The sequence below is a fragment of the Manduca sexta genome, chromosome 26 (assembly GCF_014839805.1).
Source record: "Manduca sexta isolate Smith_Timp_Sample1 chromosome 26, JHU_Msex_v1.0, whole genome shotgun sequence".
Classification (NCBI taxonomy): Eukaryota; Metazoa; Arthropoda; class Insecta; order Lepidoptera; family Sphingidae; genus Manduca; species Manduca sexta.
The window spans coordinates 3989859-4006699 of NC_051140.1; the positions used below are offsets into that span (position 1 = coordinate 3989859).

The 16841-nt window shown below is 35.6% G+C and overlaps 2 protein-coding genes across 3 annotated transcripts; one reads left to right on the plus strand and one right to left on the minus strand.

Moving 5' to 3' along the window:
• The first annotated feature begins 393 nt into the window (after window positions 1–393).
• LOC115449842 (ionotropic receptor 25a) lies at window positions 394–8454 on the plus strand. Of its 2 annotated transcripts, XM_030177729.2 has the most exons (18): window positions 394–824; window positions 1041–1187; window positions 1366–1569; window positions 1710–1876; window positions 2204–2386; window positions 2546–2742; window positions 2913–3072; window positions 3558–3674; window positions 3872–3976; window positions 4456–4555; window positions 4785–4962; window positions 5264–5447; window positions 6200–6321; window positions 6579–6691; window positions 6855–6945; window positions 7106–7267; window positions 7465–7538; window positions 7832–8454. In XM_030177729.2, the coding sequence occupies exons 1-18, from the start codon at window positions 743–745 to the stop codon at window positions 8137–8139; spliced, it is 2694 nt and encodes an 897-aa protein (XP_030033589.1). In that variant the 5' UTR covers window positions 394–742; the 3' UTR covers window positions 8140–8454. The 2 variants fall into 2 exon arrangements, with proteins under 2 accessions (XP_030033589.1, XP_030033590.1); XM_030177730.2 differs by lacking the exons at window positions 394–824; window positions 1041–1187; window positions 1366–1569; window positions 1710–1876 and adding an exon at window positions 1953–2118 and having other exon boundaries at window positions 7832–8434.
• LOC115449843 (complex I assembly factor ACAD9, mitochondrial) lies at window positions 8431–15396 on the minus strand. The gene is made up of 10 exons (XM_030177732.2): window positions 14963–15396; window positions 14533–14756; window positions 12642–12803; window positions 12110–12253; window positions 11368–11518; window positions 11075–11226; window positions 10854–10969; window positions 10004–10161; window positions 9449–9520; window positions 8431–8933 (listed from the first exon to the last, which is right to left on the minus strand). The coding sequence occupies exons 1-10, from the start codon at window positions 15394–15396 to the stop codon at window positions 8720–8722; spliced, it is 1827 nt and encodes a 608-aa protein (XP_030033592.2). The 3' UTR covers window positions 8431–8719.
• Window positions 15397–16841: the final 1445 nt, after the last annotated feature.

The window sequence follows — 16841 nt, forward strand, 5'->3', positions numbered from 1 at the left end:
ACAATAAGTATTTACGTGCCCTGTCACTCAATATTGCATGCAAGTACAGTCGACAAAACAAGTCTTAATTTTGGATCCATATTAATTTGCTTTACCTAAGTATATTCAATGATTTATACTATTTTGTAATTTTAATTTACACAATATTGAATTTAGGATTTGGTAAATTCTAATTTTAAATTTAAATTGTAGCTTGTGTAGTAAAATTGTACTTTTTTACTCATTTGTTGTTATAGTCAAAATTTTAGTTCCAATACAGATGGTTCTAAAATAGTTGGTATTTCTTTATACCTACTAATATAAAGGATTGTGTGCTCATCTGTATGACTCGTAATACGACAAAACTTTGTGTAACAACCCCTCCTTTGTTTAAGCATCATTTGTCCTACAAGGGTTGAATAATTTAATAAATCATATTTCCAAGTCTTTACTGCTCGGGGACGCCAATTTGACAAATAACCTTGCGGTCTAGGCGCGTTTGCAATTGAAGAGTTATACCGAAATAAATACACACTTTCAATTGTATTTGTTTATTTGTAATTTATATGTTATTGAATTGAGTTTGATAATTTTTTATATTCGAAACAACTATGGCTTTAGCTTAAGTTGTAATGTTTGAAAAATTAAGAATATTATTCTATTTATTTTTAACATTGTTTATACCATATCTCCTACAAGAATACATTTCCACAATATTAATAAATAAAATAGGGAATTGTAAAAATTGTCGGTATTGTAATAAATGAAAATGATGTGTTTATTGTATCTCTTACTTCTGCTTTTTAATTTAAGTTGTGTTTTATCTGAAGTAAGTGTAAAATTCGGTGAGTAGAAATATAAATATTACTTAAATTTAAAATTAACGCATACCTGATGGTTTCAATTGACTTCCTAATTCCATGTTCATATCAGAAACACGGAATATCTTCCGTCTGAAGTCAGACCGATTAGACCTTCTGGAGTCTAGAAAGTCAAGTTTTCTATGAGATAAGCATTTGCGGATAGTTGTTACTGATAGACATTTCTAATTCTTTTTGTAGTATTCATCATTGAGAATCACGAACAAGATTTAACTCAAAAAATTGGTCGAGCATTAAAGTCTGCGGAAGAAATGAAAACAGGTGTTCGTCTTAGTGATTCTATCGTGTTATTAGACAGAGAAAACGAAGAGGAAAGCTACAGACTGTGTAAGTATCAATAGTTTTCTTGGCAATTTATAACTCCGAGAATGAAAATACTCAATATTAATCGTTTACCTTTATACTAAATTTAACGGCGAGATCATTGCTTACTTTGAATTTTGGTGTCGTACGAAATCGTTTTGACTTTTCCATATATTATTATTATAACCATTTCTAATTTCAGTATGTTCATCAGTTTCGAAGGGTGTTTCTATGATAGTAGATATATCTTGGTTTCCTTGGGAAAAGGCAGAAGAGTTATCTTCTGTAATCGGTGTCCCAATAGTTAGGACTTTATTGGGTCCTCAGCAGTTGGTTACCGCTTTGGATAACTATCTGGAATCAAGAAATGCTACGGATGCTGCAATTATTGTTGAAAGTGAGATCGGTAAGTTATTTCATTGTATTTTTTATTATACTGAACTTACGTAATTATTCTTAAGATAAACTAGGAAAGTGCTAACATGAAGGAATACAATTTTCCTATAAATGGATGTTTTACTAAATAATATAATATGTGTTCCGTAGATGTGGATAAAACTCTGTATGAGTTGCTTGGGAGCTCTAACGTACGCGTTTGGGTACACGCGGGATTATCGCGGGAGTCGGCCAAGGCGTTAAAGACCATGCGGCCAGAACCCAGCTTCTATGCAATAGTAGGAGACAGCGAGTTTGTTTTTAATACGTATAAAAGAGTAAGCACGATACATTTTCTTTTTTTTTTCTTGCAAGGAAATTGAATATTTTCCATTTTTAACCCTTGACGCTTAATGAGGGGTGTTAATAACTTTAAGGTGTGTTTGTGTGTTTTTCAGTGTAGGTTTGTGTGGCATCCTACCTCCCGTACGAATAGACAGATTTTACCTAATGCGGCTTTTTTATTTGAAATCTTATGATCGAGATGGCTCTTAACTCCGACACACAATCCACCTAAAAAGTAAAAAAATAAATGTCTTTGTCGATTAACTTTATTATAATTTAGTATTCTGATTCGTTGAATATTAAGATTTTATAAATACCAGGCAGTGAAAGAGAAGTTAGTGCGCAGAAATTATCGCTGGAATCTGGTCATCACGGACTATGTGGAATCGTCGTATATAGAATTTAGCCAACTCATTCTCCCTACGATGTTTCTGCAAGTGGATCCTGCAGAGTGCTGCAGGGTTATTAATCAGAAGGACGAATGCAGCTGTCCGCCGATGCAGGTATGATATGGCAGGTAACCTTTTCGGTGTGTGAATTGTGAGGACAAGTGGATGGTTGAAGCAAATTGGTTGTATGTTTCGAATTCCCCAAAACAAGATATAATTTTTTTTTTAAATGTTTTGCAACAAAGTTTATCACGTATTAATATTTCATTTCAGAAAAATCAAATCATTTTAAACTCATTAATAGTGTACATAGTTGAGGTATACTCAAAGTTGGATGACTCAACAGTAACGGTTCGTGTGGACTGCGAAGATCTACAGGCTGAACTGAACAGTACAAGAGACAAGTTGTACAAACAATTTGCAGAGGATACTGAAAATAACGAAACAATATTCTATTGGATTGAGGATAGGTATGGATATTAGGTATTTCTCTCTACTTACCTACTGAAATTTAACGAGTGTCATATCAGAATCCAATATACAATCGATAGGTTTCGATAAGTAGTCATTCCATAGAATCGGGAAGGTAGTACTTATTAGATTTGGGATAGAAGATTGAATGCCGTATTTGTGCTTTCAGATCTAGTCTTCTATTGCGTTCTCGCTTTATATTATATACATACATTTCCGATGAGGGTCTAACAAAAGTAGCCAGCTGGTTCGCTGGTGAAAATTACAAGCTTCTACCCGGAGTTACTTTGGAACCATTGAAGATGTTTTTTCGAATTGGAACCGCTCTTGTAAGGCTTTCTTTTTTGCTTCACATTATGTTGTTCCTTTTTTATTAAAGAAAATATTGGCAAACGAATGCGCGGTGCACCTAATGTGCACTATTGCTAGTAAATAGCTCCAATGCTTGGGGAATCAAAAATACGTTGCCAACCGTAATAATAACTGCATATTCGGAGGATGTCACATTTGGGCCTACATGAAAATTGGCCTTGAAAATGTCGGTGATCAAAATACGTAAACGCAAAGCTGTTCCCGCAAGTGAGTTTAATTATAAGAGTGGTACCATGCCGGTGGAGTTAACTCGTAGAAACGTGATATAAACAATAGCGTTAATAACGTAGCTCTATCACATGGAAGTTGTTTTATTCGACGCAACACATATTAATAATGCTTCAATATGTTTATGATATAACAACATTATGGCCGGTCGGCTATCTGATGTAATTTTCTCGAGAATTCTAGATTCTGCCTAAATATGTTAACATGTTTCCAGGCAGTGCCATGGACTCTACCCAAATTACATCCAGACACAGGTGAACAATTGGTAAACGAAGAAGGGCAGCCTCTTTATGAGGGATATTGTATCGATTTAATAGAAAAATTATCAGAGGTATATACAGTATAATAGAGATTATTTTAATATTGGATCTATTTGATATAATGTCCACGCTGTGGTTCCAACTGAGTCTCTTTTTGGACGATGAGGAATTTTGGTTGTTAATATTCTATTGTTATCTGCAACTGTTAGGGGATCCAAGATAAAAAACTGTAGAATCGTTGTAAGCTAAATATAAATATTATTTTTAGGCAATGAATTTTGAATACGAGATCGTAACACCCAAAGTTGGGGGATTCGGTAAAAAGTTACCAAACGGAACGTGGGACGGAGTGGTGGGAGATCTCATGGTTGGGGTATGTTATAAATATGACGATATATATTTTTTTATTGCTTTGAATGACGAGATGAGCTTTCCGTTCGCCTGATAGTAAGCGATACGACCGCCCATAAACAGTAGAAACACCATCCAACACCTTGAATCACAAAGTACTGTTTGGTATTCCATTGCGCTCGCCATCTTGAGACACGAAATGTTAAGTCTTATGTCCTGTAGTTACACTAGCTACAATGTCCTTCAAACCGGAACACAACAGTGACTACACACTGCTGCTTGGCGGCAGAAATAGATATTGTTGTGGCACTTATCCAGGCGGACTCTCACATATGAGAGACCTACCGCCAGTAAACATTCGTTCAACAACTACAGTAAGAATTGTATTCTCAACAACGCAAAACAATCACTACCTTGAATTCATTAAGTTTCATGACGCAGTGACATTACTTCTTCATCATTTTGTAACTCCGTGCTTTACTACCCATTTTCCTATTATAGGAAACAGATATAGCAGTTGGCGCTTTGACCATGACAGCCGAACGGGAAGAAGTTATAGATTTCGTTGCGCCTTATTTCGAACAAACGGGAATTCTTATAGGTAATTGTATGAATGTCCATTTTAAAGGATATTGTATCAATAGTGGTTTGGGGATAAAGAATAATTTGATAAAAGCAAATGTTTATTTTTAAATCTCTTACAATTTCAGTGTTGTCTGATTTACACACACACACACGTTAAAACGTGAGGTTATGAGGTTGAAATCTAGGTAGATAAATGCCGCCTAGGACATGTAACCGCCTTCAATAAAATATGATGATGGTTGCAGTGATTAGGAAACCAATACGCAAGACGTCACTGTTCAAGTTCATGACAGTACTGCGCACGGAGGTGTGGCTGAGCATCGTGGCGGCGCTTGTGCTCACCGGCTTCATGATCTGGTTGCTGGAGAAGTACTCTCCGTACTCGGCCAGGAACAACCCCGACGCGTATCCGTATCCTTGCAGGTGCTTGCAGTTTATCCGTGATAGTTTTAAATGTCTTTTTTTTTTAATTTTGCCTCTTATCAGCATTCCACTTCATTGCATCAAACTATATCCAAAAATAGTCAAAGAATTAGAAGTAGACCAGTTCGTTGGTCAGAAAATATTGTAAGATACGCCGGCAAGTAGTGCATGAGTAGCACATGAATGAAAAAAGGAGTTATTAAAGTCTTGTACCCAGCACTTAGCAGTGGATAGATAGTGGATAAAGAGTGAATGAAAAGATGTAATTGAAATTTGTGATAGCGATAATATTTTTTTACAGAGAATTCACCCTGAAGGAAAGTTTCTGGTTCGCTCTGACGTCGTTCACGCCTCAGGGAGGAGGCGAAGCTCCGAAGGCGCTGTCAGGGAGGACTCTAGTGGCCGCGTACTGGTTGTTCGTTGTTCTCATGCTCGCAACGTTCACTGCTAACTTGGCAGCTTTCCTTACTGTGGAGAGGATGCAGGTGAGAAACTTTAATGTAGCCTATCTGCCATAGTACTTTTGTAAGTTATTAAACTGAAAACAGAAGTAACTGCAATATTGGGCGATTAGGTAGGTTTCTTTATTATATTTCTTTTCCCTGTGCATCATGGAACAAAATGCTAAGACGTTGATGTGTAATTTTTAAGTATTCTCTTTCATCTGTGGCTTGTATAATGTCCTGTTTAGATTGTATATTTACTTAAGGTGGTAGCTCAAGGTCCATTTTCATACATTTTGTTTCGGCTTTAATCTGGGTAACTAAACAAGTATTGGCAAGTAAAGAATTTAAATTCACGTCTAGTTAGTGATTAGTTCTCGCAGTTGAAGAAAAATGTAAAAATAATTAATAATCATGGATATTTCTGCCTTTAAAATTTCGTCATATTAAATTTTAAAGGCCGAAATATCCATGATTATTAATTATTTTACGTTTTTCTTCAACTGCGAGAACTAATCACTAACTAGACGTGAATTTAAATTCTTTACTTGCCAATACTTGTTTAGTTACCCAGATTAAAGGTGAAACAAAATGTATGAAAATGGACCTTGAGCTACCACCTTAAACGAATCCCATATTTAGTATTTTTTTCTATTTTTATAGTGAAACGATTCTACAAAGAGTGTTTTTATTCTTTTCTATTTTCTTGTGTTTAATAACTTAGGGAAGGTTCCGCTGTGTGACACAGAATTCCCCCCTTCCCACATTTAGTTCTGTAGTATTTTATTTTGTAGACGCCAGTATCTTCTCTCGAGCAACTGGCCAGGCAGTCTCGTATTAACTACACCGTGGTGGAGAGCTCCAGCGTTCACCAGTACTTTATTAACATGAAGTTTGCAGAAGACACACTTTACAGGTATTTGTACTGTAGTGAAAGATTCATAAGATATTAGTTGTTGTTAGCAAATGGCGCATAACCGGTTTTGCTAAAATTTGTCATAGGTACAGTAACTGTTATAACTTATTCTTTCCATGACCTAAATTAGCACAGATTCTTTCATATAGAAATAATAGAAAGTGACACTTTTAAGCATAAGTTAATTGTAAAGAACAATAAAATTTAAGATAAAGATACCTGTCTTTTTCATATATTTTTTGAATTAACTTATACAGGGTGTGGAAAGAAATCACATTAAATGCAACATCAGACCAGGCGCAATACAGGGTGTGGGACTACCCCATCAGGGAACAATACGGACATATCCTGCTGGCTATCAATGCATCAGGTAAATAGCTATAACCTGACACTTCCTACTCGTACTCTTATCCTTACTTACACAAGAGACTTCATTATTATTTCTTTATATTTGCAGATATTTATTTTGTATCAATAGTTATTTAAAGATTTTGTCGGTAATGTTCTCAAATTACATCGTACCATTTACATAGGTCCAGTACCCGACGCTAAGACAGGCTTCCAACAGGTCAACGAGCACGCTGACGCAGACTTCGCGTTCATTCATGATTCAGCTGAAATTAAGTATGTTTTTGTTTTCCTTATCCTTTCCTTTTAAAGTATTTTTTTCGGTAAAACTATTCTACCTAATATTATTTAAATCGTTAGTCAGAATAGGAAAAAAGGAGGCTTTAGTGATTTTGCTCAATTAACCTTTGTAATTAGTAATCCTTGCTGATACCAGATACGAAGTAACCAGAAACTGTAACCTGACCGAAGTGGGAGAGGTATTCGCGGAACAGCCATACGCCATCGCCGTGCAGCAAGGCTCCCGGCTGCAGGAGGATATATCCAGAGCTCTGCTTGAGCTGCAGAAGGAACGGTTCTTGGAGCAGATGGCTTCCAAGTAAGACTATTACTTTAAATATATTTTTATAGCATAGGTCGGTAAGCAAGTGGGTCCCTTGATGACAACGGATCTCCACTACTGACGATCACACACAATTAGGCGGCAGTAAAATGAAACGTTATCGGAAAAAAAATATTTTCAATTTTCGTGAATTTAATTTTTTTACTGATTATTGGATAATTGAATGCTACCAGGTATTGGAACGAGACGGCGAGACAAGCCTGTCCTGATGCTGATGAATCGGAGGGGATTACTTTGGAGAGCTTGGGTGAGATGGTTTTTGTTAACCTTGTTTTTGTCTATTATTCCTTTACCATATGGAAATTTAAAAGGGTTGGTGCTTGTTGTCTCTTATCAAGTTTGAAATGCGTACTTTTTAAAACTGGAGAGATTGGAGGACCAAAATCGCAAGTTTATAATTAAGAAGTTCACACATAAAGCGTCAATTCTACTATTGTCGCATAGCAGTTATATACGGTGAATCATGAATCCTATCGATGGCTCAAATACTAAGGCACCAGAAAGAAAATTATTTACTAAAATACAATATTAATTTTCCAGGCGGCGTCTTCATTGCCACTCTATTTGGTCTGGGTTTAGCGATGATAACTTTAGCCTGGGAAGTCCTCTACTACAAACGCAAAGAGAAGACCAAAATCCATACACTAGACGTAAAACCAAAGCCAAAACCTTTCGCGCAAACAAAGAAAAATCTAGAAAAACTGACGGGGGTAGTTAAATTGAGAAAGAGGGATGTTGCCAAAACTGCTAAGCTGGGTAAAGATACAGTGACCATCGGTGATACTTTCAAGCCGGCTAAAGGTGTTTCATATATAAGCGTTTTTCCTAAAAATGAATATAGGCCGTAAGTTGTTCTTTGCGTGCAACATTACATAGTTAGTAGTTCGGGTAAGGAAAGGGCGAGGCGTACATTATGTAATTATAAGCTTAGAAAAATCATCAATCATCATCGGGAACTTTTTGAAAAAAATGATGGCTGCACAGCTTCACTCTAGTATTAGTACGTAAATACATTGTATTAAGGTAGTAATTTGCTTTTAGAAAAAAAAATAGAGATGCAAGCAATATTAACATGGATAATATTATAATATTAAGTGCCTTGTAGTGGTAGTAAGTAAAGGAAGAAATAAAAATATTCATGAAATATAACAAGTGTTTTATTTACAACGTGTTATCAATATATTCATTTTGTAACATTTTATACAGAGTGTTCCATTGGTAGTGTAAACAAATCCCAGAAAATTAATTATCTACCATTTGAATAAATAAATATGGTATTTAATGCATGAGCTAAATGCAATTTTAGTCAAATATCAACAAAAAAATAATCGCACCTATATTTTCAGTATTATTTTGTTTTTGACAACCCATTGAAACATTATTTAGGGTCTACTTATTCCTTGACAATATCTATACACTGCTACCTTTCTACCAAAACACTCTCGCAGTCGGTCTTTCAACAACCAAAGAGTTGGTATCTAAAACTTTCTTACCGAACTGCACTTTAAAATGGTCTAAATTTAGGAATTCTCCGTCGTCTATGTCTAGGATCAGCTTTTTCACTCTGTTTTTTGTCTTCTCCACAAAGCAAGCTGCGAGTTTCATTTCCATCTCCGCATTCCTTACTCCGATGCAATAGGACCTGCGATGTATATGTAAAATTACACACACACATCATCACACATTTATCCCCCAAGGGGTATCTAGAGGCGCAACCAGGGCACTCGCTTTTCGCCAAACACATTTAGCGAGCCTATGGCCATATCGGGCACAAATTCCAGTCGTGGCTGATAATGAGCAGAAAAACCCAAATATCACTGCCCGACCCGGGATTCGATCCCAGGACCTCAGCGTGCTGTCGTACCGCGCATGCAGTACAACTACGCCACCGAGGCAGCATATGCAATATTAGTACATCCCTAACATTTATTCACTGTCTAACCTTCAGTAACAAAGGGTCCATATAACTCAATTCCTATCGGCTTACTTTTATGTAAAATCTAGTTATCATCAGGTTCATAGACCACATTCATGCATATTAGTACCTATATATTGTGTCGGGTTCCTTTTCAGAAAACTTCACCTTTCGTCACTGCTAACCTTATTTCATCATTTTTGTTAGATGTTACATTTTGTTATCATATTGTTCAGTCTTACCTGGAAGCTCTCGACAGAACTGCAGTCATCATCAAAATTTCCGTTGCCGCTTCTGCTAATCTGCTCAGTTCTCTGTAATAAATGCATTATTAGTTATTTATTATGCTTAGCGTAACATTTTAGTACTCTGTTTTGGTCCATTTTGGCGATCAATCTGAAGACAGGTTCGTTAATCAAATTTGACGTTAAGTTTATAAAATACAAGAGGTTATTTAATACAATTAATGCTATTAATTAATAATAATGTATTAATGCAAGTGGTGGCAGCCTGTAAGTAAGACAGCACTGCAGTAAGTAGATATTGATTCGTGTATTATTATTTAACATTGTCATGTATGGTGTATGTTTTGTTGGTTGTCCTATTTAAAAATAAAATTATACGCCTTCATTAGTCTCGACCTTACTTAAATCTATACAGTCTGCCCCAAATGAAAGTAGGTGGGTAGGTATATGTTGACAGAAAGAAGTTGCATATTAAGCACTTAAAACATAATATATATTATGTATATTTGTTTTTAAATCCCCGTATGCATTACATACACATACAAAACTTACGTGTAAGCAGTGGCCACTTCGACGCCATGCCGGGACATGAGCGTCTCGCACGCGTAGCGCATGCGCAGCACGCAGTACTCCAGCTGTTCAGAGGGCTGCTTCAGCGACGGGTGCAGGTGTTCCGCTAGATACAGGTCCAGTTTAGGGTCGTCTTTCTCCTGCAATTATATTTTTTTACGTATATGATCGTTTCACCGCTTTGCGTGGAATACTAATTATGTATTTGGTCAATCATTTATGGGTTAGGCAAAAGAACAACTATTAAGAATAATAAGTTTGTTTTACTCTTCGATGTCGATATATTTTATCAAACACTACACATCTACAGGAAGGCATTATTTGCTGTTGTAGATAATTTAGATACTAGCTTCTTTTGAATTATTTACCATATTTGATTGAGTGTGTTTTTTTCTTACTTTTGCAATATTTTATTTGTATATTTTTAATTAATTTCCGTCTACTCTCTTCTACATATGTATTATCAATTAATGTAAACTGTGTTGGGTTAAGAATTTAATTTTCATTAATTTATTTTATAGTTATAATTTGTTCTGTTTGTTTCCCTAATAAATGAATACATTTATTTTGAGACTTGTTGATATATTATTCAGTTGCCACTGTTTCATGTTTATATCGAAACTTGGTGCGAAATTTTGTTTTCGCATTAGCTCTAAAAGATTACCTAAACTACTTGATTGTTATATGTAGGGTGGCAGAGGTGTGGTGTTATAATTTCATTTTATTAATAATGGCAACATGTGACACCATAAGAAAATTATATCATATATACTTTCTTATGCCATTTATACTGTTATATCATAAAATATGATAATAATATGAAATTACTAACCTGTTTTCTGTTAGCCATAACTTTCTTGAATATAAACGATGGATTCATAAGCGGATTTCTTATTTTTTTTATTTCATCAGCCATTAATTTTCCGGCGTGGTGGATACCATTGAGCGCTGAAAAGGAATAACTATATTACTAAAAATATAAAAGGAAATCTGTTTTTTTTCTGACGGTACTTTGTGCCAGAAATAGGTAATCCATTTTTTTTCTGAGTGTACCGATGTATGAGTTGATGCTGTCGAGCGACTCGCCGCGCGTCGCGAGATGCCTCATGTCGTCCAGTAAGTGTTTGCACTCTTCCTCCTTATCAAGCGCCGGTATGGCTAGTAGCTGCATCATCTTACTGAGCCCGTGTTTCGCCATGAAGTTCCTGTCAGCAAACATTCTGATTTATTCTGATCCATTAAGTATTTTTTTAGTATCATTCTCAATTGAGCTATATGAAAAAGCTATAAGGTTGAGTTGTAGTCATGGTGTCTTCACCAGAATTTCTTTAAGTTCCGTTTATTACCTGCACATAGCGATTTCAAGTTCAATATCTGGCTCCATGTACCCGTCGAGGAGTCCCGCCGTGAAGTACTCGGCGCTCTCGCACGCGTAAATGTCCAATAACGCTTCGCCTATTATAGCGCGGATCGAGGACAACTCCGACAGCGGCTTACCTGGTAAGAACCAAATATCAACAGTTTTACTTATAAAAAATTCGCAGTGCTAATGTAAGGAGTACGCGGGGGTGACCATTCATTGAAACACGGAATTACATAATCTGTTTATTGTACTCGAATGTTGTACATAGTGTCCTTAGTCTAGCGCAACTGACTTTTACACATATGGGTAAAGTACACTACCTGTATACATGCTACACTTAGTTACGTCTTGACTAGTCTGCTTTTAAATTTTTAATCACCGGTGATGTTTTTGACAGCTATTTAATCAATGCTTAATCACCTCTTAACGCTAAAAAAAGCTAGGTAAAATTTTTGGTAATCGGCAAAGCAAGTATTTAAAACATAAGACGAGTTTATAAGTAAGACTGCAAGTATTCAAGACTATACTTATATTAGACATTTCAACAGTGTTTTTGTATGTTCACTATCTCTTGATTGACAGTAAGAGTCGAAGTTACTGTTATTTCTACCAATATTAAGATGTTTGTGTTGTAGCAACTGCTATGCTTTATGTGTTAAGTTTTTACATTTACAAATCATGTAGAAGCTGTCTACAAATAGTTTTATGAATTAACGTAGACTTACCAGCGAAAGCTCTAGGGCGCACATACTCCACCACGCTGTGTATGGCCCTCTTGAGACGGCTACGACACAGCACGGCCGCGTGGAGACGAGACAGGCTCAGGATCTGTGCCAGCTGGTTATCCGATGCCAACTCTATGGGGGTTGCTGTGGAAGATTTTCATGTGTATTTTTTTCTGCATACTTATATTAGGTTTTTAGTAGAAAAATGTTCTTATTTTTCAATTAAAATCAGCATAAATAGTAAGAAATAAGAAATACATATTTTATATAATAACAAGTTTCATTACATATTAAAATATGGCATAATATATTGGCAATATCTTTTGTCCATTTAACCTAATCAAAGTGCCAAGAGGTTGTTGAATTCAGGCCGCTTCCAATAGGTAGATCTGGAAATAATTGGGAGAAGCCTTTCAGCAGTGGACATTCTGTGGCATTTCTATCATTGGCTCCTTATTGTCCATTATATAAAGTTTTGATATTAGACAGTATATCAATTGTAGATAATAGTGAAATTAAATGGTAATGTTACCAGGTGTTTTCATGAAAGTTGTGAAAGGTCCTTCAATAGTAACACCGGATGAGTTGGGATGTACTAGGAGTGCTTTGATCTTTGATCCATCCACCGCACAGAGAACTAGTTTGTAGCCATCTTTACGATCACAGATCTTTTCCCCGGTGACTCTCCATACGCCTGTGAAAAAAGTATGGATATGAACTCTACTGCTGAAGTACTGAATTTTGTAAGCAAATATTTTATCTATCACTTATTTATTTAATATTATGATTCTTATTATTTATTGTTATGAATGCAATATAGTTTGGGTTATCATCTTACATAAAGGTTAATATTAAATAATATCTTATATTTACATGAATGTTAGACATTGCAATAAAACTATTTATGGATTTTATGATGGTTATTTATTTTATTATAATACTAGCTTTTGCTCGCGGCTCCGCCCGCGTTATAAAGTTTTTCAAGCTAAAGTTTTCCGTTATAAAAATAGTAGTTTCCCGGGAGCCTATGTTCTTCCCAGGGTCTCAAACTGTCTCCATACCAAATTTCATCTTAATACGTTGGGTAGTTTTTGAGTTTAACACGTAACAGACAAATGCAGCGGGGGACTTTGTTATATTATTTAGAAACTTTTTAAGTGAAACAATCCCGTCATACATCATTGTTGCATAACTTTAACCGTTTACGCAGCGCAGGCAACGGAAGCTCTCAAAACTCATAATTTTCCCCGTTTTTGCAACATGTTTCATTACTGCTCCGCTCCTATTGGTCATAGCGTGATGATATATAGCCTATAGCACTCCAGGAACAAAGGGCTATCCAACACAAAAAGATTTTTCAGTTCAAACCGGTAGTTCCTGAGATTAGCCATTACTGCTCCGCACCTATTGGTCATAGCGTGATGATATATAGCTTATAGCGGTCCACAAATAAAGGGCTATCCAACTCAAAAAGAATTTTTTGGTTGAAACCGGTAGTTCCTAAGATTAGCCATTACTGCTCCGCTCCTATTGGTCATAGCGTGATGATATATAACTTTGAGCACTCCACAAACAAAGGACTATTCAACACAAAAATATGTTTTCAGTTCGAATCGGTAGTTCCTGAGATTAGCCATTACTGCTCCGCTCCTATTGGGTATAGCGTGATGATATATAGCCTATAGCACTCCACGAACATAGGGCTATCCAACGCAAAAAGATTTTTTCAGTTTGGACCGGTAGTTCCTGAGATTAGCCATTACTGCCCCGCTCCTATTGGGTATAGCGTGATGATATATAGCCTATAGCACTCCACGAACAAAGGGCTATCCAACGTAAAAAGAATTTTTCGGTTTGGACCGGTAGTTCCTGAGATTAGCGCGTTCAAACAAACAAACAAACAAACAAACAAACAAACAAACAAACAAACAAACTCTTCAGCTTTATATAATAGTATAGATTGTCCTGACGGTTCGAAGACTTAGCACCCTTCATGGTCACAATAAAGAGAAAGGTGTTTGTCATCCCTAAGTCAAAGTTAAAACATCTACCTACATTTTACAATTATAATTGTTTTTTTATTTTTTAGCTGTTTACAGTCCGTTCCATGCAGAATATTTTCACCATGTCTTGAACTGAGGTTAATATTATATTTGATTTTAAGTCTCTGTCAGTGGGTGTAGCATGCGAAAGGGCAGCCTTACATCAATTTTTTTTATTAATATTCAAGAAACAAACTGAAAAATAATTGCTTTAAAATAAATTAGCACTAAATATTATAATCAAGCAAAGTTTTCACAATGGTAGCACATTCTTCGGTGCTCTTTAAGTCAGTATGAACTTAGCTGTGACAGTAGCTCTCCTCCTGGTCTCAGTCTCATTATAGAATATGAAAGGTTGCATGATAATACAATGTTTGTTACCTTGCCCATCTAACTCCGCTGTAGTCCTAAAATCAGCTTGTGATATTCTTTCAGCTACCTTCTCTTTAATACATAATGCTATAGTGTTGTTCCCAGATGTGAGGTCGTCTATGATGCCATTGTACTGCTCCTGAGTGAGACCCACACTTAAAGCGTCCAGCCCCACCCAGTGGTCGCTGATCTCTTGCCCCAATTCAAAATCTGATGCTATAACTTCTAGATACCTAAAATGTACATATTATATTTTACAGACTTAATGGTTTCTGTCTATAATATAGATTGAGTCATTATGATTAGGTAAAATATTTAGGCAAGTTTTAGTATAAAATATTTATTTCATTAACAATGTTAAAGATTTAAGATTGAGCTTGATTGAGCTAACTTATTTTATTCACTATATAATTAAAATTACAGAGGAAAATATAAATACCTTAGACTCTCAGTACAATTCATAGCCAATCCATTGCGAGTAATGCTAACAGGTGCTGCAAACATCTTAGCAGCTATCAACGCTTTTCTGCGCTCTTCTGGTGTTTTTTGCGGATTTGAGAAAACTCTATCCAAGGCCTCGACTCTCATATCGAGCGCTTGCATCTCGTCTTTATTCAAAATTTCTGGATAGGCAAGTAACTCCCGGTTGAAAATTGATACGAAAACATCCTTCATAAAAGGCTGTATTTTAGGTTTTCGTCGCTCTATACGTTCTACAACGTTAAGGTCTTCAAAGTCAAACTTTTCCTCCTGTACTTGAGGCTGCGAGGTTTGTGTGGAATCATACTTTACCGACGAAATACGAAATTTTCTGTGCAGGAGTCTTCCGACACTACTGTGATGTGCGACACATATCTGGCGAGCGATATTCATTTCTATGTATTTATCAAGACATATAATTATAAAAATATATCAAAAAAACTTATGAGTTTTACTATTATTTATTTTTTTATTGATTTATAAAAATTTTAGGTTATTTTATGCTTTAAAAGACGTTTGACAGTTTCCAATAATTTTGTCTGATAATAATGACATTGCGTTTTGTTTTCTGCAGGATACAATATCTATCTATTATTAAATATTATGAATTTAATTTAATATAACTTGATATACGAATTTTAAGTATACCAATAAAATATTGTAATATTGAATATAATCTAGTCTTACTAATATAAATGCGAATGTAAGTATGTGAAACATTGTCGTATGTGTGAAATGTTTGGAGGTTTGTTAGATGTAAATGCAGTGACAACTTAATAGATTTGGATGAAAGTTGGCTAGAAGTCGACTTTTTTTCCAGACATAGGCTACTTTACCTGATAATTTGCAAAAAAAGGAAAAAAAAAATTATTTGGCACAGACAGACATTCAGAGGTATTTACATTTTGAAAAAAGTAACATCAACATTATAGGTACTTATAAGGAAGTACAATTAGTAACAAGTACCAAAACTAAACAAAAATCTCTGATATTATAATAAACTAGCTTTTGCTCGCGGCTTCGCCCGCGTGAAGGTGTTTTCCAGGATAAAATTCCACTGTTTGATAAAAGTCTTGCTACATATTTTCCCGGTACTTATAGGTTCAAACTAATTTTATCCCCAATCTATAATTTCAGTTCAATCAGTCGAAAATCTAAGAACATTTATACAAACTTTCATCCCCTATTTTATCCCCTTAAGGGTAGAATTTATCAAAATCCTTTCTTAGGTGATGCCTACGTCATAGTAGCTTTATGCATGTAAAGTCTTAGCCCGATCCGTCCAATGGTTTGGGCTGTTCCTTGATATATCACTGTCAGTCACCTTTGAGTTATATATTATATTAACAACTGAAGTTAGCTAAAATTGAGTTTCTCGAAGCCGACCACTATTTATGTACTATGTATTTTGAGACTATGCAATTTTGTCGCGTTCGCGATATTAGATCCTCCAACGCGCACGCGAATTTGAACTTTATGCAGCGGTAATAAATTACAAATTGACTCTCCATTTTATTTAGAAAACGTTTGTATGGGAAATAGAAAAATGCTGTTTTGAGGATTTTCCCGGCAATTATTCGAATTTTTCTCACCTTTTAAATCTTCCCTAGACCTCCACGAATAATTCAAGACCAAGATAAGATAAATCCGTTCAGCCGTTCTCGAGTTTTAGCGAGACTAACGAACAGCAATTCATTTTTATATATATAGATAAAACATACGACAGTTTCTTCGACTGCATGTCAAGGCCGTAATAGGTCCCACCAGTACCTATGCGCGGCTCACCGCTACTTTTCAGTGGTCAGTGGTCACCTTAGGGCGATACCTCAAGGTCCATT

Bases quoted from the DNA above. Each gene is read 5' to 3' on its own strand.
- LOC115449843 (XM_030177732.2), bottom strand. From the start codon at position 15,396: ATGAATATCGCTCGCCAGATATGTGTCGCACATCACAGTAGTGTCGGA. The intron at 14,757-14,962 runs GTATTTATATTT...TGTACATTTTAG, and splicing joins AATTGTACTGAGAGTCTAAG to GTATCTAGAAGTTATAGCAT. The intron at 12,804-14,532 runs GTAACAAACATT...CTTTTTTCACAG, and splicing joins AGCGGAGTTAGATGGGCAAG to GCGTATGGAGAGTCACCGGG.
- LOC115449842 (XM_030177729.2), top strand. From the start codon at position 743: ATGAAAATGATGTGTTTATTGTATCTCTTACTTCTGCTTTTTAATTTA. The intron at 2,387-2,545 runs GTATGATATGGC...ATTTCATTTCAG, and splicing joins GCAGCTGTCCGCCGATGCAG to AAAAATCAAATCATTTTAAA. The intron at 5,448-6,199 runs GTGAGAAACTTT...TTTATTTTGTAG, and splicing joins TTACTGTGGAGAGGATGCAG to ACGCCAGTATCTTCTCTCGA.